General features: G+C 36.4%; 1 protein-coding gene across 1 annotated transcript; it reads left to right on the top strand.

The window, feature by feature from the left end:
* The first annotated feature begins 9,362 nt into the window (after window positions 1-9,362).
* cb1h3orf70 (chromosome B1 C3orf70 homolog) lies at window positions 9,363-25,320 on the top strand. Its single transcript, XM_042716370.1, has 2 exons — window positions 9,363-9,866; window positions 21,527-25,320. Exons 1-2 carry the CDS (start codon window positions 9,692-9,694, stop codon window positions 22,162-22,164), a joined length of 813 nt encoding a protein of 270 aa, XP_042572304.1. The 5' UTR covers window positions 9,363-9,691; the 3' UTR covers window positions 22,165-25,320.

The following is a 25,320-nucleotide window of genomic DNA, read 5'->3' as shown; positions in this document are numbered from 1 at the left end:
GGTTGTAAACCACTGTGCTCAGATAATTGAGTTTTCAATGAGCTGAACTCCAGATCAGTCATCAGACCGACATTCAGTTATTTTGAACGGAATCTGCTGATTTACTGAAAGTTTACTGATTTTCAACTGCTAACACACAAAATCTTTACTTGTCACACAATTTCTGAAACCTGACACTCAAACACCAAAACCACACACCAAATCTGCAAAACCATATGCTAATTCTCAACCTTTGACTTAGTTTTCAATTTCATAAAACACTTTTTTGCAAAACACAACACACAATTCTCTATGTAACACAAACATCGAACAGGAATTAATATTATGGCAAAGGTGTTTGCAAATGTTTGTTTTTGAGATGTGTTTGTGATATTTTGAATGCAGTGCTTCATTTCACAAGAGATGTGAGGTGAGGCATTTTAAAGGAATGATTCTTTCATGGATGAATGCAGTAAGGACAACAACGTAAAGGCATAGTTCACCCCAAAATGAAATTTTATAATCATTTACTCACCCTAATGTCATTTCCAAAAGACTTTCATTCATCTTTGGAACACAAATTAATATATTTTTCATGTTTTATCTCTTTATTTTTTTGTCTAACATTGAAAGTCTACACAACCAACATTTTCAAGCTTCAAAACATACATAAAGACATTGTAAATGTAACCCATATTAATCAAGCATTTTAATCCAAGTTCCCGCTTTCTATGATAAAGAGATTTTAGGCTTTAAAATCACATGTAAACATGATCAATGTACATACAGAGCACATCCGTATGTTAAAAGGAAGCTCATACGTACTTGCTTGATGCATGAAAATGAAACTCACTGATTCCTGCACAGCAAACAAGCATGTTTGAGCTTCCGTTTACCATATTTGATGTGCTCTGTGCACTGTACAGTATGTGCATTATGAAGATGAACAAAAATTAAATGTTGACTTAATTTTTATTTTTGAGAGTACTATTCCTTTAAATTTGTCTGTTCCTGGTTCTTATACACAAAGCTATTAGGCCTATATGGCTTCATAAGACCAATTTTATGATATTTTTTTGAAGCTTGAAAGCCTCAGTCATTGCAGTTTCATGGAAAGAGTGACAAATACAGGGTTCTGGCATGAAACTCTAGATGGCGCAGTCGGATAGATCTAGCTCAGTATGACATAATGACATCATCAAGTCACAGCTGATTAGTTCTCTGCTGTATTGGTAGCCAACGAGCTCGCTGCTCAACATTCAAGTACTTAGCTAATGTTTGTAGTAGCAATTTGCATCACACTTCAGAAACCCTCCACCTTCCCTAGCTCCACCTGTATAGATCTGCTGCAGGGTGATCATGTATGCTGTGGGGGTTATTCATGTTATATGTGCAGCAGCAGTATTTCTTACATACTCACAGCAGTATGTTGTGGATATATAGCAGCAGTGTAGCAGATCTATTCCGCCAAGACCAAATACATAAACATTGTCATGTATGTAACCATGCAAATCACTCCGAGAGTTGTCATGACAGAACTACAATTGTTTCTTCACAGGACAGAAAGTCGAGGGCTGAGTAAATAATGACAATTTTTATTTTATTTCCACTTTAATCAATTAATTTATTAATTTATTTATTTACAGTAACTAGATATTACCCCACCACATAAATAATTTTACCCAAAGAACCCTCAAAAGATGTATCCAAACCAGAGTTTTAAATCCTCAAGCAGAAGTGCTGCTAGCGTGTTCACACACAAACATATGCACACTTACACACTGTCCCCGAATGATTTATGTTCACCCCTGTGGTTACTGAAACATCTGGATCACACATTGGATCCCTAAACAAATGAGATGGTGCATCTACACCAAGGAGATCTTCCACAGGTCCGCTGGGGATCTACTGGAGACCTGCCAAAAACATAACAGTACGAAAAAAATATTTTAATACTAAATTAATCAGAGGCAAAATCTAACGTTAGCCAGATAAAGTTTTAATAAAAATAACATATACAAATATTAACTAATTAAAAAATAAATAAATAAGAAGTCATGGTAAACGGCTCTGGATAGAGCAAGACATCAGTCATGTGTTGCAAGCATGTAAAATCATTGGCACGATCATGTTAGATGGGGTTTTCCCCCAGATGGGATGCTGCACAGCTGAAATAGAAGTATGTAACCCAGTTTTGGTGATGGATATAACTGTGCATTAAGTTGAAGGTCCAATTCCTGCCCGGATCTCATTACACTGAGAAAGCAAGACAACCTTCCACACACTAAACAGATTCAGAGATGCACCATCCTGCCAATAACAATCTCAGTGCCTCTGGCAGTGTCTGTTTGGTGGATGATAGCAAATGTGTTGAACAATTTAAGTTGTTCAATAAAGCTCAATGTCTGAGTGTGAGAAGGATTTCTCAGATGTTAAAAATGTGTGTGTGTGTGTGTGTGTGTGTGTGTGTGTGTGTGTGTGTGTGTGTGTGTGTGTGTGTGTGAGTGTGTGGAGGAGGGTGCTTTCAACCTAGATATAGTTATTGCTGCAGGCTTTGGTAGCTATATATTGAAACGTCTCCTCTAGTTCACATGCCAGACACAAAGAGCATCCAAGGGGGGTATATTCAATCAGACACAACATCTACATCACAAATCCTGGTCTGATTTTAATCTCAGTTTCTGTGCTTTCATTTTCTACACATCAGAGGGCAAGTTTAATTCATGATTTATTGTCACCATGAACCCTGAGAATGAACTCTACAAACATAAACTGCCTTTGTATGACATTTTTCTATTATTTGCATTCAGGGTGGCTGAAATTATTGTTTTAGTTCATTTTACAGCATAGTGCATGACATGCAAAAGAAAGATTAAGCTTAGTTGTTGCTTCATCATAAAATGTACAACTTTCAGAAGCAGCATCCTTGCCGAGATGCAGAAGCAGGAGAAACTTTCAATGATTAATCTTTCATAGCTCATGGGGCATTGAGTTTTCTCAGTTAAAAATGTCTTAACGATTAAAAATCGAATAAACATGATTTTACATACCTCAGAAGTAGCTAAAAATGTAAACCTTAAAAACATGTATGCATTACATTGTGATATGCAACAGACATAAGAGGTTAATAATATTCACAGACCATATACAATAATAAACAATGATATGCATACATCAGAATCAAAGTATTTAAGTAGATACAAAAGAAATGCATGGACAGTCTATAAAGAAAATTGTCTGGGAAAAGAACTATTTTCTTGTCTAAAAATATGATTGTTATCCTTCATGATGATTTTAGTTTTTATAGCCTACAAAGTATAGTGTTTGTGGACAAAAGCTAGAATGCCACTAGACGTGTATATGCATGCCTCTGTTCTCTGTCACACTGTATCATTTCTAAAGTCAGCACCATGCCACAACAACCACACAGCAGGTCTTTTCTGTCAGAGAAAGAGAGAGGCAGCAGAGGTTTATGACAGGATGTATTTTGTTTCGTATGTGTGCAGATTGTCTCTGGCAGAAGCATATGCAGCAGTGCTGAGCAGAGATGGCGTGCTGCCCTTCTCACTATACCTCAATACAGAAGAGCAACCGAAGCTGCAACAGAAGCCACACACCCACTCTCGCAAGATGGGTCCTCAGCTAAGAGCTGCATTAAGTCCTTGACTTTAATCGAAATAGTGTCAACAAAATGGTTAAACACAGTCTGCTCAATCAACATTATATTGACATCCGTAAAGCATTCAAGTGTAAATGCAGTTGATGATTAGGAAAAATTACAAACACTTTCCTGACAGAAGATGGTTCACTGTGAAACAGTCAAACTTAAAAGAGTAAACAGTTCAGCCTTAAATGTCATCATGTCATCATCGTTCCAAATATCAAAGTGTTTCTTTCATGATTATGATGATGTCTTATTACATTGGTTGTTGTTTATATTGCTGCAGTTTGGAAATTACATATCCGCTGATCGGAGACTAAAGTTTACACTCTATTATGTTTGAAAACAAAGTATCACATACACTTAACCTATCTGACAGTGCAAGCAAAAGCAAATAAAAATGCATTTGCTAAAGCAACCATGCTATTTTAGTTTGCGTCTACAAGTCTTTGAGCTCTTTTATTGTGATTTGTGTTACACAGGACCCGAGTGCTTCACATCACAAGTGAAATGCAATACCAGGTGTTACTGAGCAAGTTTACTACACCAGAAAAGCAATATGTATGGAGCTGGTTATATGATGCAAACATTAAAATGGATTTGTTTACAAATCAAGCACTGTGGTAAAAGTGTTTTTAAAAGTGTCTGCCCTTGTAATCTTAATATGAGTGATAATGAATAAAAGTTGTGAATAGTGTATGTTTGTGTCACACAGAATTCATTTATGGGTGACCTATCCAGCTAATGCCAGGTTATTCTAAATCCTCCGTTAGTTCATGTTTCAGGCTTTAAAGCCTGGATTCAGAATAAATCCTGGGTATTCTGGTTTTAAAGTTTTACACTGCACATTTGTAAACCATGGGCTTATGGTGGCATTGTGGTGGCAATTATTGGATAAACAAAACACAATACTTAAATAACAACCTGAATAGAATTTTCAGACCATAAATGTAAGAATAAAACACTCTATTTTTCACACCATTTGACAGTTTTCCTGTCACTGTTGACATTCCCTCAAAAGATAAAACATGTGAAAGTCTCTATGACTGTACAAAACATATGAATATTTAATTAGGCAAGCTGTTTAGTTTATGATTGGTTGTTGCTAAACAACTGCTTTACACTGCATCTTCAGCACCTCAGTGCTCCCTTACGAAACAAAAATATATGGTAATATACTGTAAAAATTTATATATATATATATATATATATATATATATATATATATATATATATATATATATATATATACATACACACACACACATTCACGGAATGAGTTACAGCAGATGTCTAGTTCCCAGCATGCTATGCTTCTGACTGTTAAAGGAGAGTAAAATGTTAAAATTAAGTGTTATTTCATGTGTCTTCGCTCAGTATTAATATAGGGGGATATCTGTTAGTATTTAATGTTGTATTATTTTGAAGTTTAAAATGGTTTTTGGTATGTGTAAGTTTGTGGGGTTACCATTGCGCAGAAGAGTAGAGTCTGTGGTCAGGAAGACGATTGGCCAAACACTGTTAAATTGTTACTTTATTTAAAAAGTAATGGTAGTGCACTGTTAAGTGATAGTCTGTTCACTTAAAGTGATAGTTCACCCAAAAATGAAAATTTGATGTTTATCTGCTTACCCCCAGGGCATCCAAGATGTAGGTGTCTTTGTTTCTTCAGTAGAACACAAATTATGATTTTTATCTTCAGGCGTTGCGGTCTCTCAGCAGTACAGTGCTTGGCAATGGTAACAGAATCTATGAGAGAAAAAAAAAAAACATGCACAGAAAAATCCAAATTAAACCCTGCGGCTCGGGATGATACATTGATGTGTAAAGACACAAAACGATGTCTGTGTAAGAAACTGAACAGTATTTATATAGTTTTTTTTTTACCTCTGATTCATGCAATGTCCGAACTCTTACAACTCTTGTGAACGCGCTTCACAGCAGCCTGCATCATCTTCTTCTTGTTGCTTTATGGTGGATCGCAGGCATGTCAATGGTCCACTTGAGCGATAGGTGCGGTAATGCACTTATAAATTGTATTTGTTGCTGACCATGTCCATCCCTTTATGACTACAGTGTACCCTTCTTCTGATGACTACTTCCAGCAGGATAATGCACCATGTCACAAAGCTCAAATCATCTCAGACCGGTTTCTTGAACATGACAATGAGTTCACTATACTCAAATGGACTCCACAGTCACCAGATCTCAATCCAATAGAGCACCTTTTGGATGTGGAGGAACGGGAGATACACATCATGGATGTGCAGCCGACAAACCTACAGCAACTGTGTGATGCTATTATGTCAATATGGACCAAAATCTCTGAGGCATGTTTCCAAAACCGTGTTGAATCTAAGCCACGAAGAATTAAGGCAGTTTTGAAGGCAAAAAGGGGTCCAACCCGGTATTAGCAAGGTGTAGCTAATAAAGTGGCCAGTGAGTGTATAAGTAAATATGTCACATATTTTTCAATTTATGAAAAGCAGCAATTTGTTATGTTTTATTCAATATATTGTAATATATTTACACAATATATTATTCTGTATCATTTTTAATATACCATTATATTGTTTAATATATCTATCATTCATATATTAGGAAATATATTTTCTTTGAATTTTTAACAAAAGTTTAAAAGCATTCGTAAAGTTACAAGTGTGAAACTTTGCTTTACCCAAGGTTTAAAAAGATGATAACCCAGGGTTAAGCGCAGTGTGAAAAGCCCATAAGATTCCTTCATTTTTATAGATCTAAAATCTCTTACTCTGCAAAAACTCCAAAGGGTGCAGTCTCATGGGGCACTTTGTCTGAAAGGAAATAAAATGAATTAAGGAAAGTATCTCATCTCTCTGCCTCTAGCTGAATCTGTCTTTGACAAAGAGCACCAAAGCAATAACACAGAGACTGCCTGCGGCCTGGAGCTTATTCAGAAATAGAGAGGGAGAGTAATGGAAAAATGATTGTCCTTTGGGCAAATGTTTGAGGGACTTTCTGGCTTAACCCATATCTGTGAGGATGACAGATTGTGCTAACAGTATTTTCCATAATAATACATATTACAGTGCAGAGAGAGACTCTATGTAAATTTTCAACAGTCACAGTTTCAAGGGCAGTAAACACTGTGTCAGTGGGCAGAGGTGTATATTTATACTTTATAGAGCCATGTTAAACAAAGCCTCCAGAAAGAGACTAGTTCCCAGCTTTCTATCCAAAAAAAAAAAAAAAAAAAAAAACTTTTCTAAGGCGTTTGTAATATCTGTGTTTGCTTTGCGGTTTTCACACACAAACACTGTGGGTGGCAATTTATCCCAAAATAATCCCACCCTAAGACCACCTTACAGAGAGAGAATGTCCCCCATGAAACCTGACTTGCTAGCTACAAGTCCCATCGCTGGGGAAAGTCTAATCAATCCTTTCCCTAGGACCAGCAGACAGTGGCTTCATTGATTGAATAGTTATTGTGACACATGTGGTGGCAGCTTCATGACTCCACGCTCCAGTGAAACATGGCTCATTTATGAGCCTACCATTCTGCGCGGCCTGCCTGCAGCCTCTGACAAAGTGGTTATGCATGTTGCCAATTTAATGGTAGCTTGTGTGTGCATCCCTTTCCATTCTAGAGAGAGTCAGAGACAGCAATATGGGTCTGGAGAGGCAATAAAATTTAAACGAGGTTGTAGTCGTGTGACATTAGCAATCTTTACTAACATTGTGGAGGTTTTACTCGCTGACAGGACAATAAAAACAAATAAATACTGTTAATGCCAATGAAACCTTTAAATGATGAATAACTTCTTTGTTGCCCTGGAGACAGTGCATATTGACATTTTAGTTAAGGGTGAAAGAGAATGAAATGTAATTAAAGTGGAAGAGGTCAAGAGACAGGTCATATGCATATGAACAAGTGTAAAGCTGCGCAATTATACTGCTCCTCAAGGCCAACCACAATTATTCTTATTGATGGATACATTTATCCTGCCATTTTCTTGCAGTATTTCACTATAAGTATGCACAATCCTCTTTTCCTTCTGTTTTAATAAGAGACCAAGCTTCTCTTGTACACACAACACTTTGAATTTCAACAAAACATTTTTTTTACTCTAAGGCAGAATCACTTATAGAAATGTATTACATGACATATATTGCCCTATATCAAAAATGATATCATATATTTTATTTATATGTGCAACTGTATTAAAACAATATGTATACAAACATCTGTATGCTTATATATGTTTTTGTAATAAACTTTTTAAATACATATCTATCTTTTAAATTTACTTGTATAATATCATGTACATGACATATGTGTAAAAACGTATTACACATACATAAAAAAACATATTTGTATGGATTAGATGTATATGTTAATATATGAAATCATTCCAATTTTTAATAGGTCTCATATATAATTTTTTTTTTACATCATATGACATATGTGGAAATTTAATATCTGTACTGCACAGTATATTATGTTTATGGCTTCAAGTATATGGCTATCTTTTTTCTTGTTTTTCAGGTCAGTTGGATCAAGTTTACATTCTTCATGTACATTCTTCACGAATGCTCAGACACAGCTAAATGTCAAGTTATCGTAAATTGTGTAGAACTTCTGTGCTAATAGCAAAGGCTTTTTTTTTTTTTAAAGATGTGAAATCAATTTCTTTTTTTATGATATTCTATATGGTTCATGCATGAACAGAATTTTTTTCATTCATACCAATTTTTCCTTTCATCCTTTGATAAAAGACTGCAAGCAACTTGAGCGCATGTTTTATCAATGCTATAATGTGCCTTTGACATTGCTGTTCCACACCAACTAACCCACTGAAAGACTCGAAAAGACACAGGCATTTTCTCCTTGAGGTGGTCTAACGTGAAGTCAATCATTGTGCTGTCAACAGTGGCTTTGAAGGAGGAAAATGTTGGGTGAGCCGCTCCAGAAAACTGCTGACAATAGAGTAGCTTTGAAAACGGAACACTTTGAGGATGGATGCCCTCCATGACTGTTCTTAGGTTAACTTTGAGAGCTGAAACATTTTCATCTCCACAGCGAATCTGAAACCATTCTGCAATTCTTCCTATAGATTTTGAAAGAAAAAAATTGTAGGGGCTTAATTGTTTGGATAAAAAGAAAATGAAGACCTTCAGTACCTGCCTTTACAAAAATGTACTTTACCTGACAGACCATTTCATCTCTGGGTTTGATTATGCAAACTTTTCTGTGTAGTATACAGTAACAATAGCAATTCATCGAACAATGAGTAGTTTGCCTGAGTGCACAGTATTCATGAAGCAGTAGCTAAACAAAACACGGATGACGTATTACATCATTCTTCACCACACTAGAACATAATCATTGATGGACAAAAGCCCTTTTCATGGTGCCCTAAAATTGCATTACTTTAAGAAACGTAGGCTAGATTTCAAGTCATTCAAAGCTTTTCCTTTTCATGGAGTTACTAGAGGAACCACTGTTTAGAGATCTTGCATGAAATTATGGGTTCTGTTTTGCAAATTCCCCAGAAGACTGAAAGGCTCAGAGGAACTCTAAAATTTTGGGTTTAAATGGTAGGATACGGTAGCTTATTATTTGACAAACCTATACAGTCAATGCGTGGAAATAAGAGTATACATTCATAACAGAGAGAGAGAGAGAGAGAGAGAGAGAGAGAGAGAGAGAGAGAGAGAGAGAGAGAGAGAGAGAGAGAGAGAGAGAGAGAGGCGGGGATCGAGGGAGCAGGAGCGAAACGGAAAATCCGTCTTCGGCTATAAGCATCAAGATCAGTCTCGGTGCCAATCTGAAGCTGTTTATACGGACACATTTGGCACAGCGATCTTTTGTGCTAAAGTAACGGTTTTAGAGGCAGATCGAGCGGAAACGAGATGTTTTTGTATAAGGGTTAGAAGTGGAACTTGGGTAGGCGAAGTCTTGGGCGTATCTCCACTTTTGTTCATATATTGTCGAAGTGGAAAACAGCTGAGCGCATCTGATCTTCCCCGAGCGCCCGGTGCTGATGAGGGCTTTGTCGGCGTGATCCGTGCGCGATGGCCGCTTCGGGCGGACAGAAGAGTGAGAAGTTAGATGAAGCTCAGGCTCTAGCGAGGAGTTGCGCAGGGCGACCGGACTTTCTGCCCTGCGATGGACTATCCATCTGCGCCACACACAGCCACGGGAAGTGTTTCAAGCTGCACTGGTGCTGTCATCTGGGCTGGTGCCACTGTAAGTACACGCAATGTTTCTCCAGCATCGGTGAGCTTTGGATAGATAAGGATACTATCAGTTGCAGAGAATAAACAGTATCGAAATGTCCCAAGACTTAAAACTATCACCCACAAAAAGGAGTTTAAGGGGTCAGCGCTTTTATCTCTTAACAGTTCACCAGTGGCCAGTGTAAGGTTAGCCTATGTAAGAAAAATATATGTGTAAAAGACAAAGCTTCCTAAAAAGCTTACTAAAAAGATTTTCAAGGCACCTTTGGATTGTAATAAAACAAAGATTTCCTTCCCAGACTTGGGGAAATTCTTTTGTTCCCATTTCCCTTCTGACGTCAGATATGAGTTTCAACCATCTACAACGCCAAATGTTTCTAATGCACTGTTATAATTATTTAACCACTATTTTATCATCTTACACAAGTTCACTAGTAGGCTATGTAATGTTGCATTTGGAACATTTGGTTTTAAAATGTAGCCTACCTTAAAATGTAACTGTACTTTAAAATGCAACAAATATGCCAATGTATTAGACATTTAATAGCCTTTAATCTGATAGATAGCCTACGTTTGCTAATTTTTATTAGACGGTAATAGCATCTTCTTATCACATATTCTCAGAGGAATGTGGCATCTTTCGTTTGTGTCACTGATGAAATATTAAACAAGTTGATAAATGTTGCATAGACATTTTAGAAATGACGTTGTGATGTACATTTCTGCTTGTCTATGCATGACATTTAAAAATCGATTAAATTACTTTGACATTTACTAAGTATTGTTTTATATGTACTGTATATACTGTATACACATATTTTAAGAGATAACGGTTATCAGACGCGCCTTATACCACCGGTGGAGGGAGCTGTTCCATTTTTGCCTTTTTTTTTAAAAACCTAGGTCTTAAAATGCAGGATATATACTGCGATATCCTAATAGCGAATTTTACGCTTGTTGTTTGTTTATATGGTCCCCATATGTAAACCTGCTAAATGTTGACTACAGTATAGTAAACAGTAGTAGGAGTGTAGATTAGTAGAGTATTATAAACATTAACATTATGCATTTCTGTAAAGCTGATTTAAAATACATAGGCCTACAGAATTTCTTTGACAAAAAAAAAAAGACAAACCCAAATTTTCAGCCACGAAAAAATACAAAAATACAAAATTAAAGAAGTCATTATCATTATATAACCCAAGCATTATTATGTAACCTAACATTGTTTTAAATAATATGCAATGCTTGACTATAATGTTTTGCAGATTATAAAGAAGGTGCAAGGTGCCTGAAAAACCCTTTGTTGCCTTCATCTGGGAAAACTGAATAACACTGATTACATTTACAGATATTAAGTTATTTACTGTTCATTTTGTTTTTATAAGCATTGCAAGGTCTAACAACATTTTATATATATATAAAAATAAACTAGTATAACATACTGATGTTAGTCTAATGATGTGTGTTTCGAGACATTCTTGAAGCCATTTCTTTCTTTTATGAGAATTTTCAGTGATTTTATTATCACTAGTGTTACTTCATTTGTGAAATAACATCATAACTTAAGCCATAAGCTTTAATAAGACAAAAGCTGTATGCAAAAATTGCAGCAGTCAGAAGGTCAACATTTTTGAAAATAATCCACTGCAGTACAGTATCTAACTCAAAAGCAGACACATAGGGACTTTACAGCTGAAGTGAAACTTGATTGTTCAAGCAGAAGTGAAGTACTCTAACATGTCCATAATGAATGTGCATTTTAGAGGAAGTCAACAGATGAATAAAGATGAGTGCTAAGATGTCTCTATAAGGCAATGATAAGATCAGGCCATTTCTGGTGTCAGGGGTGTCTGATAAAAATGGCAGTCATTGTGAGGCTAACAAATGTCATGTGAGCGTGAAGGAGGGAGCAGATTCCTTAGATTCCTGAGACCTCTCTGTGAAATAATCATCTCTGAGCGAAAGAGAGGAAAATTTGGAGGAGCTTTTTAAATACTCAGTGGAGATTCTTAGATTCTTCTGGGCAAGTGACAGTAAAATTAGGTTGCTAGGTTTTTGTGGGGTTTTATATGCAGTTGCCTCAGGACGGTGCTTCTGTCAACTGTCTGATTCTTAAGTCTTGTTTCCTGTTTAAGATTAGAGCAGCATTTGAGTCAACCCCCATAACTTGACTTCATAAACTCCTCCTCAGTTAAAAAAAGAGGGAGCAGAACAGTTAATTTTCTGTTGTACCAAATTTAGTTTTTCAGTTAGCTACACACATGCCTTCAGGTATCTGTGGATTGGATCTCTCAACGAATCCAACAGTTTTGCTACTTTTCTGACTGACAAGTTGAAAAAGAAATTAATCAGGATATGACAGAAAGTTCACATAGCTCTGTCAGAGGTCCAGCGCTAGTCTGGCCTTCTTGCTAAGTTGGGCTTTCTTATCACAGCTTTAAAAGGTCAGCACAATTTATTCCTAGCTTGAAGGTCTCAGCTTTGACTTGCTTTTTTAAAGTTCAACCTTTCCCTTTCAGAAAAAAATGATAGCGGTCAAGTCTTTGAGCTTTTAACCTCACTCAATATAAAACAACAAAGTACAACATCAAACTCACCCACCATTTGAAATTAAACTGAGAATGCCACTTCCTGAATTTGAATTGATGAACAAACAGGATGCAGAATTTGATTTTGAATAAAATGAAATAAAATTAAGAGTGATTGAAACTAAAAGAAATGAACATGCTGGAAAAATGGTAGAAAGTTTTTAATAATGTATTTAATAATATATTTTATTTTTCACTGAATTACACATGCTCACTACATAAGTTAGATTTTTCTAAAAACAATAAAATAACCTGAAATCAATGTTTTCAGGACATTTTATATACTGTATAGCAAAATAAAAAAAATAAAAAAGTTTATAAAAATGCATCAGTTGAGAAAAATGTATTATACTGTACATATCAGGACATAAATAGGCAAAAGTCTAAATTAATGATGTTATTATTTATTTTTCATGTGCTATTGATTTCGTTCTAAATCATATTGCAATTTAACATCCCATACTGTAGGGTGGGTCCATTACAGGAATTAATTATTACATTAGTAACAGAGCTATTTCTACCCAGACACACCTACGCAACAACATACTGTAACTGTAAAGTTCAGCTGTCACAATAAATAAGCTGTTATCTGTTCTCATTAAGGGAAGGATGTTTATGTTTGCAACACTATGACTATGAGCATTATGTAAACATGCTAAATATTAATTTGATACTTGGCGCGATGCAGCACAGGCTCTCAGGCAGAACCAGTGCTGTTTAAAATGGAACGACAATGTTTCTCCTGGGAGCTTGACTGACATTTGGCCTACTTGTGAGTTGAATTGCATGAGTTATGTTTCAGGACCCTACAAAGATAATACCAGCATTACACAGAAACTCTGTCAGATGCTAATCTAACATAATAATAACTTGACTAGGTTAGTAAAATGATAATTAGAAGACAGAGGGAGACTCCAGGAAAAAGGTATTGTTGCTTTTGCTAAATTCAATGATTCTTTGCGTGCTGTCAGGCTTGTTTTGGGCACTGCATAAATGAGGAAAACAGTACAATTAGTGGACCATTATCTCAAACCCTAGGCAAATAAATCCATCTGACTATACAATTTCCCACTTATTACATGGCTATGTATAAAATATCAAAGTTCAGGAGAAACGTGTTTAATGCTGTAGACACACACAAGATCCCAAGATACGGTACAATACCATTGTTAGTCTCACACAGAGACAAGAAGTCACTGTACAGTATAAAGCCCAGAGGCATTTAGAAATGTATTTATACATGCTTGCAGGAGTGAATAACTGAATACAGATTGGCTTTGTCCTTTGAGATAAGTCTTTTGAGAGGAGTTCTCTGCAGACACTGGGGAATTCTGATGTTTTCTACTCTCGTATTCCTCTTTTTCTGTCTTTTATTTGTCTTTGCTGTTTGGATGCATGTAAACACAGCAGGCGTTGTTCTTGTTTACCTTCCTAAAGGTTAGCAGGAAGATATGCCGTATGGGGATTTCAAAACATAGAGGATGCTTTTAAGATTTCACTAAATCTGCTGTGTGCAGTTAGATTTTTAGTACTTGAAAATGTATGTCCGATTGTTAAAATTGTTGTTTTGCAGCCACTGGATGTCTATGAGATTCAATATGAATGACATCCTTCTAAAATGAAGAAACATAATGATATGCTTCAGTCCAGAGGCCCCAGTGTATTGGTGTTCTGGGTAGTGTAATGTTATTCTGTACTTGTCAAGCTCTGATGAAAAAGGAAGTGAGAGTGCTAAGTTTCTCCCAGTGGGTTGTGGGGCAGGCCATAGTACATCAGCACTATGAGTTAGCCTTGTTTAGTGTCAATAATAATATGTCATCCTTCTCCAACGGATGGGTTCAGGTGTCATGCATACTGACAATTCTGGATTTGGAAATTTGCTAGTGGGGTCACTGCATCTTGGAGACTGTCAGGGGGCCTACATAAGTCTCAGATGCTAAATGATGTGAGCTGACCTCATGAAACCCTAGGCACCTTCAGTATACATTGTAAAGTTTATCCGTTTAGGTTGACCAGAAGGGGCTCCAGGCCCCTTAGTGGATACAGAGTAGAGGCACACAGTGCTTAAAGAGAAAATGATTAATAGGGGTCACATTGCCATCAGAGTCTTCAGTGTAAGTTGATTACTGTGGACCCCAGGCTCCTCACCTCATACAGTGTAAGGTGACTAGTAGGTGCTTCAGTGCCCATAGTGCTTAAAGTGAAAATGATCACTAGAGGTCACATGGCCATCAGAGCCTTAAATGTAAGTTGATTACTGTGGGCCCCAGGCTCCTCAGAACATAAAGTGTACCAGAACATACAAGCTTACCAGCAGGGGCCCCAGACACCCTGAGCACTTCCAGTTTAGGCTGACCAGAATGGGCTTCAGTCCCCTTAGCATATACAGTGCAAGTTGATTACTAGGGGCCCCAGGCCCCTCAGCACATACAGTGTAAGCCTACCAGTAAGGGCACCAGGCCCCTCAGTACTTACATGTCCAAAAGAGTTTCCAGGGCCCTCAGTACTTACACTGAAGGTGATTCAAGGGGCCTCAGGGCCTTCAGCCTATAAAGTGTTCACAGATCACCAAGGGCTCCAGCCCCCATAGCATGTACTGTACAGTACAGAATGATCACTAGGGGCCCCAGAGCCATCTGCCTGTACTAGAGGTAGCCAGTAGGATTTAGAAAAACAAGAATAATAATTGTGATGATGGTCAGGAGTCTGAATCTAACAAATTCTAAACAAATATCATCTTGCTCGAATGGTGCTCTTCGGTCACATTTGATCTAAAATAATTATGTTTTGAATTTTTAAAAATCACAGCTTCATCAGAATGGTACAAAACTTGTATGGCATTTGGAACGTGAACACACACAAAAAATGAGGGCATGATTTGAGCAGACTAAGTGGTTGTAAAAAAAACAACACTTGTGGTCTCAGACATGACGGACCATAGGAAATTAATGGGAAATTGACAAAAACACAAAAATTCTGAGATTTTTTGTGTGTACAACCTACAAATCTGACACAATGCAGAAGTACACAAAAAGTACACAGCAATGCTTTCTCCGTGTTAGGGTTTGACTGTAGTAATAATAATTCAAAAACTGACGCTTCAAATCAACATTTCAATCCAAAAAAACCTTTACAAAAAGTTGTCTTTGAGAATGTCTAAATATATATCCAAACCTACAACTTAATAAAAATAAGTATTTATGTCTAAAAACAATTAGAGCATTATATAGATCTATATTGGAATCTATGGGCAAAACCATGGAATTGCAGATGTTTTTCTTATTTTACTCCCACCAGATGGCGCTAATCAGGCTTAAAAAATAGGATTTTAAAGGCACTGACTCTTTTTAACTCCATTTAACATGAAATACTGCATTCACTGAAAAGCAATATATATATATAGAGAGATCATTTCATGGCACTAATTAATATTAATGCAATAATTATATATATATATATATATATATATATATATATATATATATATATATATATATATATATATATATATATATATATATAATTATTATTGCATTAATATTAATTAGTGCCATGAAATGATCTCAAAATACAAAATAAGAAAGAAAAACTATTACTGAACAAAAATATATTACATTGATTTTACTGGGGTGAAAAATGTTATTTTTGACTGTGAAGATGTGACTTCCAAATGAGGAGCACCAGAGGGTAAGAAAAAATATAAACCAGATGGATAGAACATTCTCCTGAACACCAATTACACCTGTAATTGGTGTTCAGTGAGGCATCACATAAGCAGAGAGTGAGATAATGCTCAGTCTGTTCTTGAAGGTAGGTCAGACTGGCAAGTAAACCCTTTTAGACACACTTACACACAAACTGAGAGGGAGAGAGACAGACAGACAGACAGACAGACAGACAGAGAGAGAGTGAATGTTCTACCTGAGATGAACCAAGACCTAAACGTGAACATGGCATTGCCTGTCTAATCCTGATGGATGATTCACACAAAGGGATTTTCAAGGCCTTCATCATCAGTCTTCATCCAAACCCACCTTCACACTTCTCTGAGACCAGTCCGATGTGTAATTACAGACGAGCAGGACAGAGAGATTGTAGGAGTGTAGAACTCAGCTCCTCTCATCTGTGACTTCACTCTTCTAATCAGGGTTCTCTCTCAACCTTTTACCAAGACGAGCATCTTTCACAGTCTGTGTGGCAGCCACCCTCACTACTGCTTTCACCAAGGTTCTTGAGAGTCTATTTTAAGGGCACATCAAAACAGACACAAATATCAAGTTGTATCAGGCAAATCCTTTAAATAGAAGCTAAATGAACTCCTCCAAACTTCTGCCAGCACTTACCATTTATGTGAAGTATATACTCTACAGAGAGAAAGTAGAGCTCTTACAGAGAAGTGTGTACATCCAGGCAGAACATTTAAGATAATAGTTGCAAATGAAAAAAAAAGACTTTATTTATTAACTATTATTTCATTCCAATTCCATATGTTATTTTTTGAGGTCACTATGAACTGCAGAAGTCGCTGGTTTGCTTTATATCATTGTATTGCTATGATCTGCCACTGTATGAAAAATAGCTGTTCAATGATTCTTAAAAAAAAATCATACATACACACCTGTTGAGAAAAACCACCATATCTGGTCAGCATCCCATTTTCGGTTTTTAACTACCTTAAAAAGACTTCCTTGGTGAAACATCAAAAATATCATCAACAAGACCAGCACAAAACTAGCATAATCCAGCAAGACCAGCCCCAAAGCACATATAAAATGCATAAAATACTATAAAATACTGTAGAGTACTCAAAATCAAAATATAAAGTAGACAGACAAAAGTCCAAGTCATTGGTTTGCTTCCCAATTCTCAACAAGAAAAGTGTATAGAGGTCGATGGTTTGCATTATATAATTTTATTTAGAGCCGTGCCATAGACACAAGTAATTATAATTAAGACCATATAAAACTTCAAGTATTGTAAATGTCGTCAAAATTGTGCCTTGATTCAAGTTTACAGTCTCAAGCTCTCATTTCTAATAGCTTAGATTGCCTTTCTGTAAAACAGGAAATGGAAAGTCCTGCTCACATCTGCCTGTAAACCCTGATCAGGCTTTGTTTGCACAATATTTGCCTGAGCACAAGAACTTCAAGCTTAAAAATAAGACCAACAGTCACAGGATTAGGTCTTATCTGTAGACACACACACATTCTGTGGTACCCAGTCAGCAGAGGTTTCAAATGTCCTCATATGGACCTTTAGTGATTCTTCACTGATAAAACTCAATACTTATTGCAATACTTGCTCGATCACTCAAATCCCAATAATTTATATGTTCCACATATCTGAAAGTGGTTTCCAGTTTCATTAGCTTTCATCATTTCATCAAGTGTAAATGAAACATGAGAATGGATAGAGCAGACTGGAAACAGCAGCTCTGAAGCGTTCTGTATTGGTGTAAATGGGGTGTGTGGGTAAGTTTTCAATTATATACAGTGCTCCCCTCCTAACACTTGGCACAGACTGCTAACCTGTCCATGGACACATGGTGAATGATTTGTAATGGGCCTATAATGTACTGTATTATATGACTGAATCAGGCTTTAGTGGTACATTATTATCTGTCATGTGTATAATGACCCAATTACTGAGCTGATTTAGCAGGAGAGTCTACCGCAAAGATTTTCTTATTAAAACTCACTGGAGGCCTGTTAAGACTATGTCAAACGGTTTGCTTGACACATTATTTACTTTTTTTTTTTTTTTTAAATATCCCTAAAATAATTAAACCTCATAATACTGTAAATCACAAGAAATAATAATTCATTAGCAAATTTTAAACTGAAAACATCTGCTCAATTTTGCTGTTATCTTTAATGAAGTTGATAAATAAAAAATAATTAACCCATACACAAATGTAATTTTTGTACATATAAAATTTCCATATATGAAATCTATATACATTGTCATATGAAGTAAAAACATATATTAAAGCTATTAGAAATGTCATAATTAACATATACTATATATGGCCCGTACAAATATGCATGTTTATGTTTATGTAATACATTTTATGTTCAAATACATAATGATCTGTTAATACATGATGATGTTATATAAGTAAATATAAAAGGTGGAAATCTATAAATCTATATATTTTTTTCAAAAACATAGATAAACATAAAGATACATAAAAATTTTTTGTATATGTGGTGTTTTAATAAATTGGCATATATGTATAGTTGACATGTTATTGCTACATGTAATACCGTATAAAAATCTATACTATAGAGTTTATTTATGTTATAAACTTACCCAGAGAATGTACATACATTATGTGAAAATTATATATGGCCTCATAGGTAACATATATGGGAATATCACTCTTGATATAGTGCAATAAATGTCAGAAATAACATTTCCTCATGGGAACTCATGGAAACTTTAAGGTCAGCGGCACAATTACTTTATAAATTATTAAACACTAATTAACACGTTTTATTTGAGTCTCTTCTGTTAATTAGCATTCCACACATCTACATCAGATCAGACAAAATATATTCAGTCTGGAGGATGGTGATGGATATAAACACACTTTTTAAGGGCAGTTGAATGTTTTTGCTTCCTTGTTCCTAAGAAAGTCTCTCCTTTTTGGAAGCTTAATCTAAAAAGACAGACATGACAGATACAATTACAGTGGCAGAAGATTTCTTGTTCTCGACAGGAGGTTGATGTGATTATTACAAAGGATAGGTTTTTTCCATGGCTAAGAGTTTCTATACAGGCCTCAAGGCATCTATCATTTCACGTTTCACACAAGACTGCAAACACTTTTTATTTCAGATCCATAGTGAGGTGGATGCAATTGTTATGTACATTCATCCTTCTTTTAAATTCTTTTCCATCAAAAGCAGATTAACATTCATTCTAACATAGCTAACATGCAAATCTGGGCATATAGTAGGTAGCCTATTTACTGTAAGTCGATCCCCTGTGTCATATGCTTTGAATGAAATGTGTGTCCTGTCTGTTCATGTAATTCATATTCATTCATGTTCATTCATGTTCATTCAAGTTCCTTGAATTATTTTATTTATTTTTTGGTTTCTCTGTCCTATTTAGGACAATAAATAAAGACATATTAAATAATAAATAGGACAATAAATAAAGAGGACAATAAAAAGACTCATGGCTGTATTAGATCAAAAGGGTGCTTCTACTAAATACTGAGCAAAGGGTCTGGATACTTAGGACCATGTGATATTTCAGTTTTTCTTTTTTAATAAATCTGCAAAAATGTCAACAATTCTGTGTTTTTGTTGTCACTATGGGGTGCTGTGTGTACATTAATTAGGAAAAAAAATGAACATAAATGATTTTAGCAAATGGCTGCAATATAACAAAGAGTGAAAAATTTAAGGGGGTCTGAATACTTTCTGCACCCACTGTATACTGTAAGCTGTCTTCATCTAATGCAGACCCAGGATTGTGAGATTTGAAATCAGTTGCATAGCCAAGGGCAAACACAATGAGAAATTTTGTGTTTATCCAATCTTAAAATCTCAATCTCAAGCTGGGTTGATGAAAAAGAGACAGAAAGTCAGAAAGACATGCGTTTGTCTATTTGAAGAAGCATGGTTCATTCAGAATTGTATGTCAGTAACTACCACAGTTGAATGCCATTTATCAATGCAGTTGGAAATTCGAAATGTTTTTTTTTAGGGGTTGAGATAAACAATAAATCTACAAGGTGGAAAAATAGTTGGAAAGAGAAGATAAAAGTGTGTGATGCTACAGAAAATGCTGTTTTGGAACAGATACCTTTGATATCTGACTGCTTTTTGTCATCTCTAAATGAGTAGAGATTCGGATCAGATGGAAATTATTCTTTGACTGGGCCTCAGGATGTTCCACAGCGAAAAATCCATTCTATCCTGCATTTCCGATACTACAGCCATCACACGCAAACTCTATTCACTCTATGGGGGAAATGCAGTAGAATTACTTATAGATAAGATACACCTGTGAAATTTTTTTTTTTTTTTCAAAGAGACAATTAAGACTGACCGCACAAATTTGTTAATTTGTGTTTTGTGGGTCAATGAAATAACACTTGTATTTGTTTTATAGATCTATTGATTTATCCAACCTGAATTAAAATGCAATTAATTAATTCAAAAAGTACTAAAAATGACAAAAACACACTATGAAATTACCAAAACCTAAACTAAAATTAAAACAGAAAATATAAAAATAAAAATATTTAACAAAAACCATAATAGTATCTTAAACATTATGCTAAAATAACACAGCTGTTCTGTGACAAGCATGTTTTTGATTTCTGAAACATATATTTTGATTTCTGATATTTTTTGGGAAAAGCATATATGAAAAAATATCACAGTGATACACTTTTCATGATATAATAATGAAGATTAAAAACTTGTTCTTAAATAAATAGTTTGACGGTCTTTTATTTGTATTTCCTGCTTTTAGAAGCTATTATTTCTGCTTCACTGCTTATTAAAATGACATAAAACAAAAAAAATGTGCTGAAAAAACATCAAATGTACATTGTATTTAAATATATATATTTTAGAGAACTGTATTCCCTTATACAGTATCTTATGTCTTCTGTAGTATACAGTACATGCCGTATGACCTCTAAAGTTGAGAATATGCCTCTGCGTGAGATTGCTTGTTGTGGAAGAATCAATTCTGTCCTCTGTGAAAGAGTAACACTTTCAGATTAGTAACTTGCTTTGTACACTGCAAGAATCTAGCAACTTAAAACAGCATCTATCACAGCTATCACTAGTACAGCAGACAAATCAATAGCAGCTCAAGACTAATTCAACTCTCCAATGAGATTTTAATTTAAGTTGTCAGCTAGAATATACTTATTTTTACTCAACCTCATCTATTTTTTAGTAAGTTTTCTCACATTCATTTGATGATATCAGTGTCTCCTGCTGGACAGAAAGAATTGTTTTGGAGCACCTATTGTATTAAATACATATGAATGTATATTATGAATTATATTGAATGGCAAATAGTTCATTCTGCTGTTTTCTTTTTGCAGGTAAATATGTCTACCAACCCATGACCAGCGTATGCCAACTTCCCAGCACGCCGGTTCCAGTTGCCCCCTCAGGTCACACCCACACCATGAACCTGTCCATCTCCCTGGCTGAGCGCTTTCTCAGGACGGCCCCCAAATTCCAGGCTCCACCCTGTCCAGAGTCGCCCAAGCTCTGCGTCATCTCTGAGCTCTTTGTGGATGATTACATGGTCAAACGTATCAATGGTAAGATGTGTTATGTGCAAAGGCCGCCTCCCCCTACACCAAATCCCACACACCAACCCCAAATCCCGGCATCTCAGTCTGCACCCCAACGTACAAACAAGCACACAAGGCAAGCAGGCCCAGCTATTAAACACGGCCAGCCAAACGAAAAGATCTCAGGCCCTAAAATGGACCACTGCTCGTCTCCCTCCAGCTCAGAAGACTCTGGAATCAATGCATTGGGTCTGCACTACATGGAATCATGCGATGAGGACTCCTGCGTGGATGATGATGACGAGGAAGAAGAGGATGATGAGTTGAGTACCGATGGGGACTCCAGTCCCGGTAGCCTCTGGGACCAGGATGAGTGCACTTTACTGTCACCGTCCAAATCAATGGTTGAGATCATTGAGAAGATCGAGACTACAGTTTGACGTGCCTGTCGATTAATACTACAGTTGGAATTCCTCGGTCTTGGAAACACGTCCCTACACTATCCTACAGTATATGCAGGTGCATGAGTTCAATGAGCCAGTGCAAGCACACGCTCCCTGTTATGGCAGTTGCCATCCGAGGTTGTCCCAGAAGAGCCCTCCAGAGATGAGTCATGGCAACTCTCTCCTGTACTTACTACAACCCTCATTTTCCCTATAGTCCCTTACGCATGGTGAGGCTAATGTAGGTTACACGCAAGTAAGTGCGCTGACAAACACATATCGTGAGAACTTTGATCAAATGGGACTCAATACATGATAAAATATTTCATGGATGAACAGATGTAGGAAAGTTAAACTCAAAAATATGAGGGTATGTCTCTCCTTAGAGAGCTCAGACACATTCGGTCCAATGCATAGAAACGGAAGAGGGGATGACTGATGCAATATGGAGAGATCTAGACTAGGTCTATGTGTGTTAGGAGGATAGAGAGTGCTACAAAGATAGAAGGAGAAAGAGTGAGGGAGAGAGAGAGAGTCTTTCAACGTCCTGTTAGCAGAATCAGTCAGAACAGTGGCTAAATCATGCATGAGCTCAGAGGACGGTAATGAAACTTTGTGATGAAAAGAGATTGAGGCTCATGCTTGAGGGAATGCCCCTTTTCTCAAACTCTCTCACACCCTGAGATTCCCTAGAGGCACAGCCAAGGGTACATTACCAGACATTTCTTGTCTGGCACCAGACTGTGGGACCAGTCCTCCCATCATCACAGTCCTTAAAGCTTGTGTCTTCTTTAGGAGTGGAAAACAACTTTTGACAATCAGTTAGATTTAAGATCAATTCTTAAGAAGAGTGATAAGGAATAAAATTGCATTGTTCATCCCCCAAGAATCCCATTGTGATCTGTGTTCCATTTTGTCAAGCCACTTTAAAAGTATGTGGTGTATCATTGACAAAGCCAGATGATTGCTTAGGGGCCATTCACGCAAGATCCGTTTTTGTGTCCTATTTTTTAACTGTTGGTCTACATAATTGTGCTGGAAAGATGTCATAATTTACTCACTGTCATGTTATCAAAAACCTGTATGACTTTCTTCTGTGAAAGAATATGACCAGTGTTATTTGTATGTGTTGTAAATGGAATTTGGAAGATGCTTTTTGCAAAACCTACATTGGATTCAAGGTATACATATGCCTGAGCTACAGGAATGCTGTAAACCAGCTTTCAGGTCATTTCTGCCGCCCCTGTCTAGCTGTATTTAACGCAAGAACGCATCCTGTGTGAAGGGCCTCTTAGTGTCACTTTGAGATCTTCACTGGCTGCAAGAGTTTCAGGTTTTCTAAGGGTTTAAGAATATTTGGCCCATTCAGACTGGCCAGAGCATCTCTGGGTCTCATTTTTCCATTGCATTCACACTTATCTTAGTATATTAAGACCACAACTATGTTACCAAATACCCAACACAGTTATAGACTGGCCCAAAATGTAAAAAACAACCAGCACGTCAAGAAGTGCTTCTTTGCCTTGGTTTAAACACATGAAACCATTGCTATTACTGCTGAGGTGGAATACAGTCCTAAATGAAATATCAAAGTCACACAGGGAATTCACACATAAATGTCTTTATGTTTAGGGATTACAACTTAACCAAAAAATTGAAAGTTATGACAATAAATTTGCTAATCAGGAGACTACGAGCTGAGACTGCCAAGGATGTACTGGATGAGAACCAAGTGAACCCTTTTAATGATCCAACCTCTTTTATTTCAAGTATTGGCTCAAAGATGTTATACTAGCTTGCTGTCTGCCAAACCCATGTAATATATAAGCACATATGTAACTTCACTACCTGAACACAAATATTCATTTTGGAGTTCCTCTGATCACGAAAGGACCATGATCCATAGGTGGTGCAGGTGTGATTCTCTCCTTGTTACTGAATGAATGAATATACTGTAACTATCCCTGTCTCTGCAGTTTTCATATCAGGGACTGATACTGTAGCTACAAATATATACTGTAGACACACAAATGTTTATCAAATATTAAAATATACCCTTTTTTCTTTCTTATATCAACTATTGTTAACTCACCTCTTATTTTTTTCTTATAAAGAAATTCAGAAAATAAGAAATGTTTCTGTCTTTCATTCTGAAAATATGCTGATGCATCTTGGTTGATTCCAAACTTAAGCGTTAAGCACAGGTGTTAATATAATTTCACAGAAACATTATTGTATGGATCTTCAGCTGTTAAAGGCTAACTGCATTGACCTTTTAATCCTGGATAATCCTAGAGAACTTCCAGTTCAATTTACCACCTTCATTATCAGAAGAGAGGATATTTTGGAATCATAGAGGAGCAGTTAGCAGAGAAACCCGTTTAAAGCCATTGAAGCAGCGAGACCTTAAGCCTCCTTGGAAAACAGATGGGTACTAACAAGAAGAGGCTCCATGGAATACAAGCCTGAACCAATTAAATAACAGACCACAAAACATCCCCATGTTGCTGAGCACACTTGCATCTCTCTTAAAGCTAATTCACAACACATCCAGTACAACCTATCCACCTTAAAAATGGGCGTGGCCATTTGTAAATTCTATGGGTCTGGCTTGTGGTCTCATCTGCGTCCACTCCGTCCAGCTATTTTTAGCTGAACAAAACAGTCCATTTTGCTGCTTGATATTGAAAGTTGGTGTGTTTTATCATATTATTTTAATGTATTATCTTAATTATGAACACACTGGTTTGTAGTGCAAACCGTTTAACTGCACATTCTAATTCTCCTCGTTGTTTACCTATAGTGGCTAATGAACCAGAAGTCTCACCCATAGGCTTACTTCCACATTGAAGAAAAAGATGGATATCAATGCTTCTAATAACTGCATTTTTGGTTTAGGGATATGATTGACCTGTTAAAGGAATAGTTCACCCAAAAATTAAAACTTACAGAAAATGTTCTCACCTTCAGGCCATCCAAGATGCGTTTTCTTCATCTGAACAGATGTGGAAAAATTTTGCATTATATTACTTGCTCACCAGTGGACCCGCTGCAGTGAACTGGTGGCATTAGAAGATGCGGATACTTTTATTATATATCTGATATCAGCAAATGTGGCATTGATTGACAGGGGGGGGTTAGCACAGAAAGCTG

This window comes from Cyprinus carpio, chromosome B1 (genome assembly GCF_018340385.1).
Source record: "Cyprinus carpio isolate SPL01 chromosome B1, ASM1834038v1, whole genome shotgun sequence".
NCBI lineage: Eukaryota > Metazoa > Chordata > Actinopteri > Cypriniformes > Cyprinidae > Cyprinus > Cyprinus carpio.
Note: the sequence above shows the minus strand (reverse complement) of the source record. Positions and strands in the feature narration are given on the sequence as shown.

Excerpts from the sequence above, each read along its gene's own strand:
- cb1h3orf70 (XM_042716370.1), top strand. The coding sequence starts at position 9,692 with ATGGCCGCTTCGGGCGGACAGAAGAGTGAGAAGTTAGATGAAGCTCAG. Across the intron at positions 9,867-21,526 it reads TCATCTGGGCTGGTGCCACT|GTAAATATGTCTACCAACCC; the intron begins GTAAGTACACGC and ends TTCTTTTTGCAG.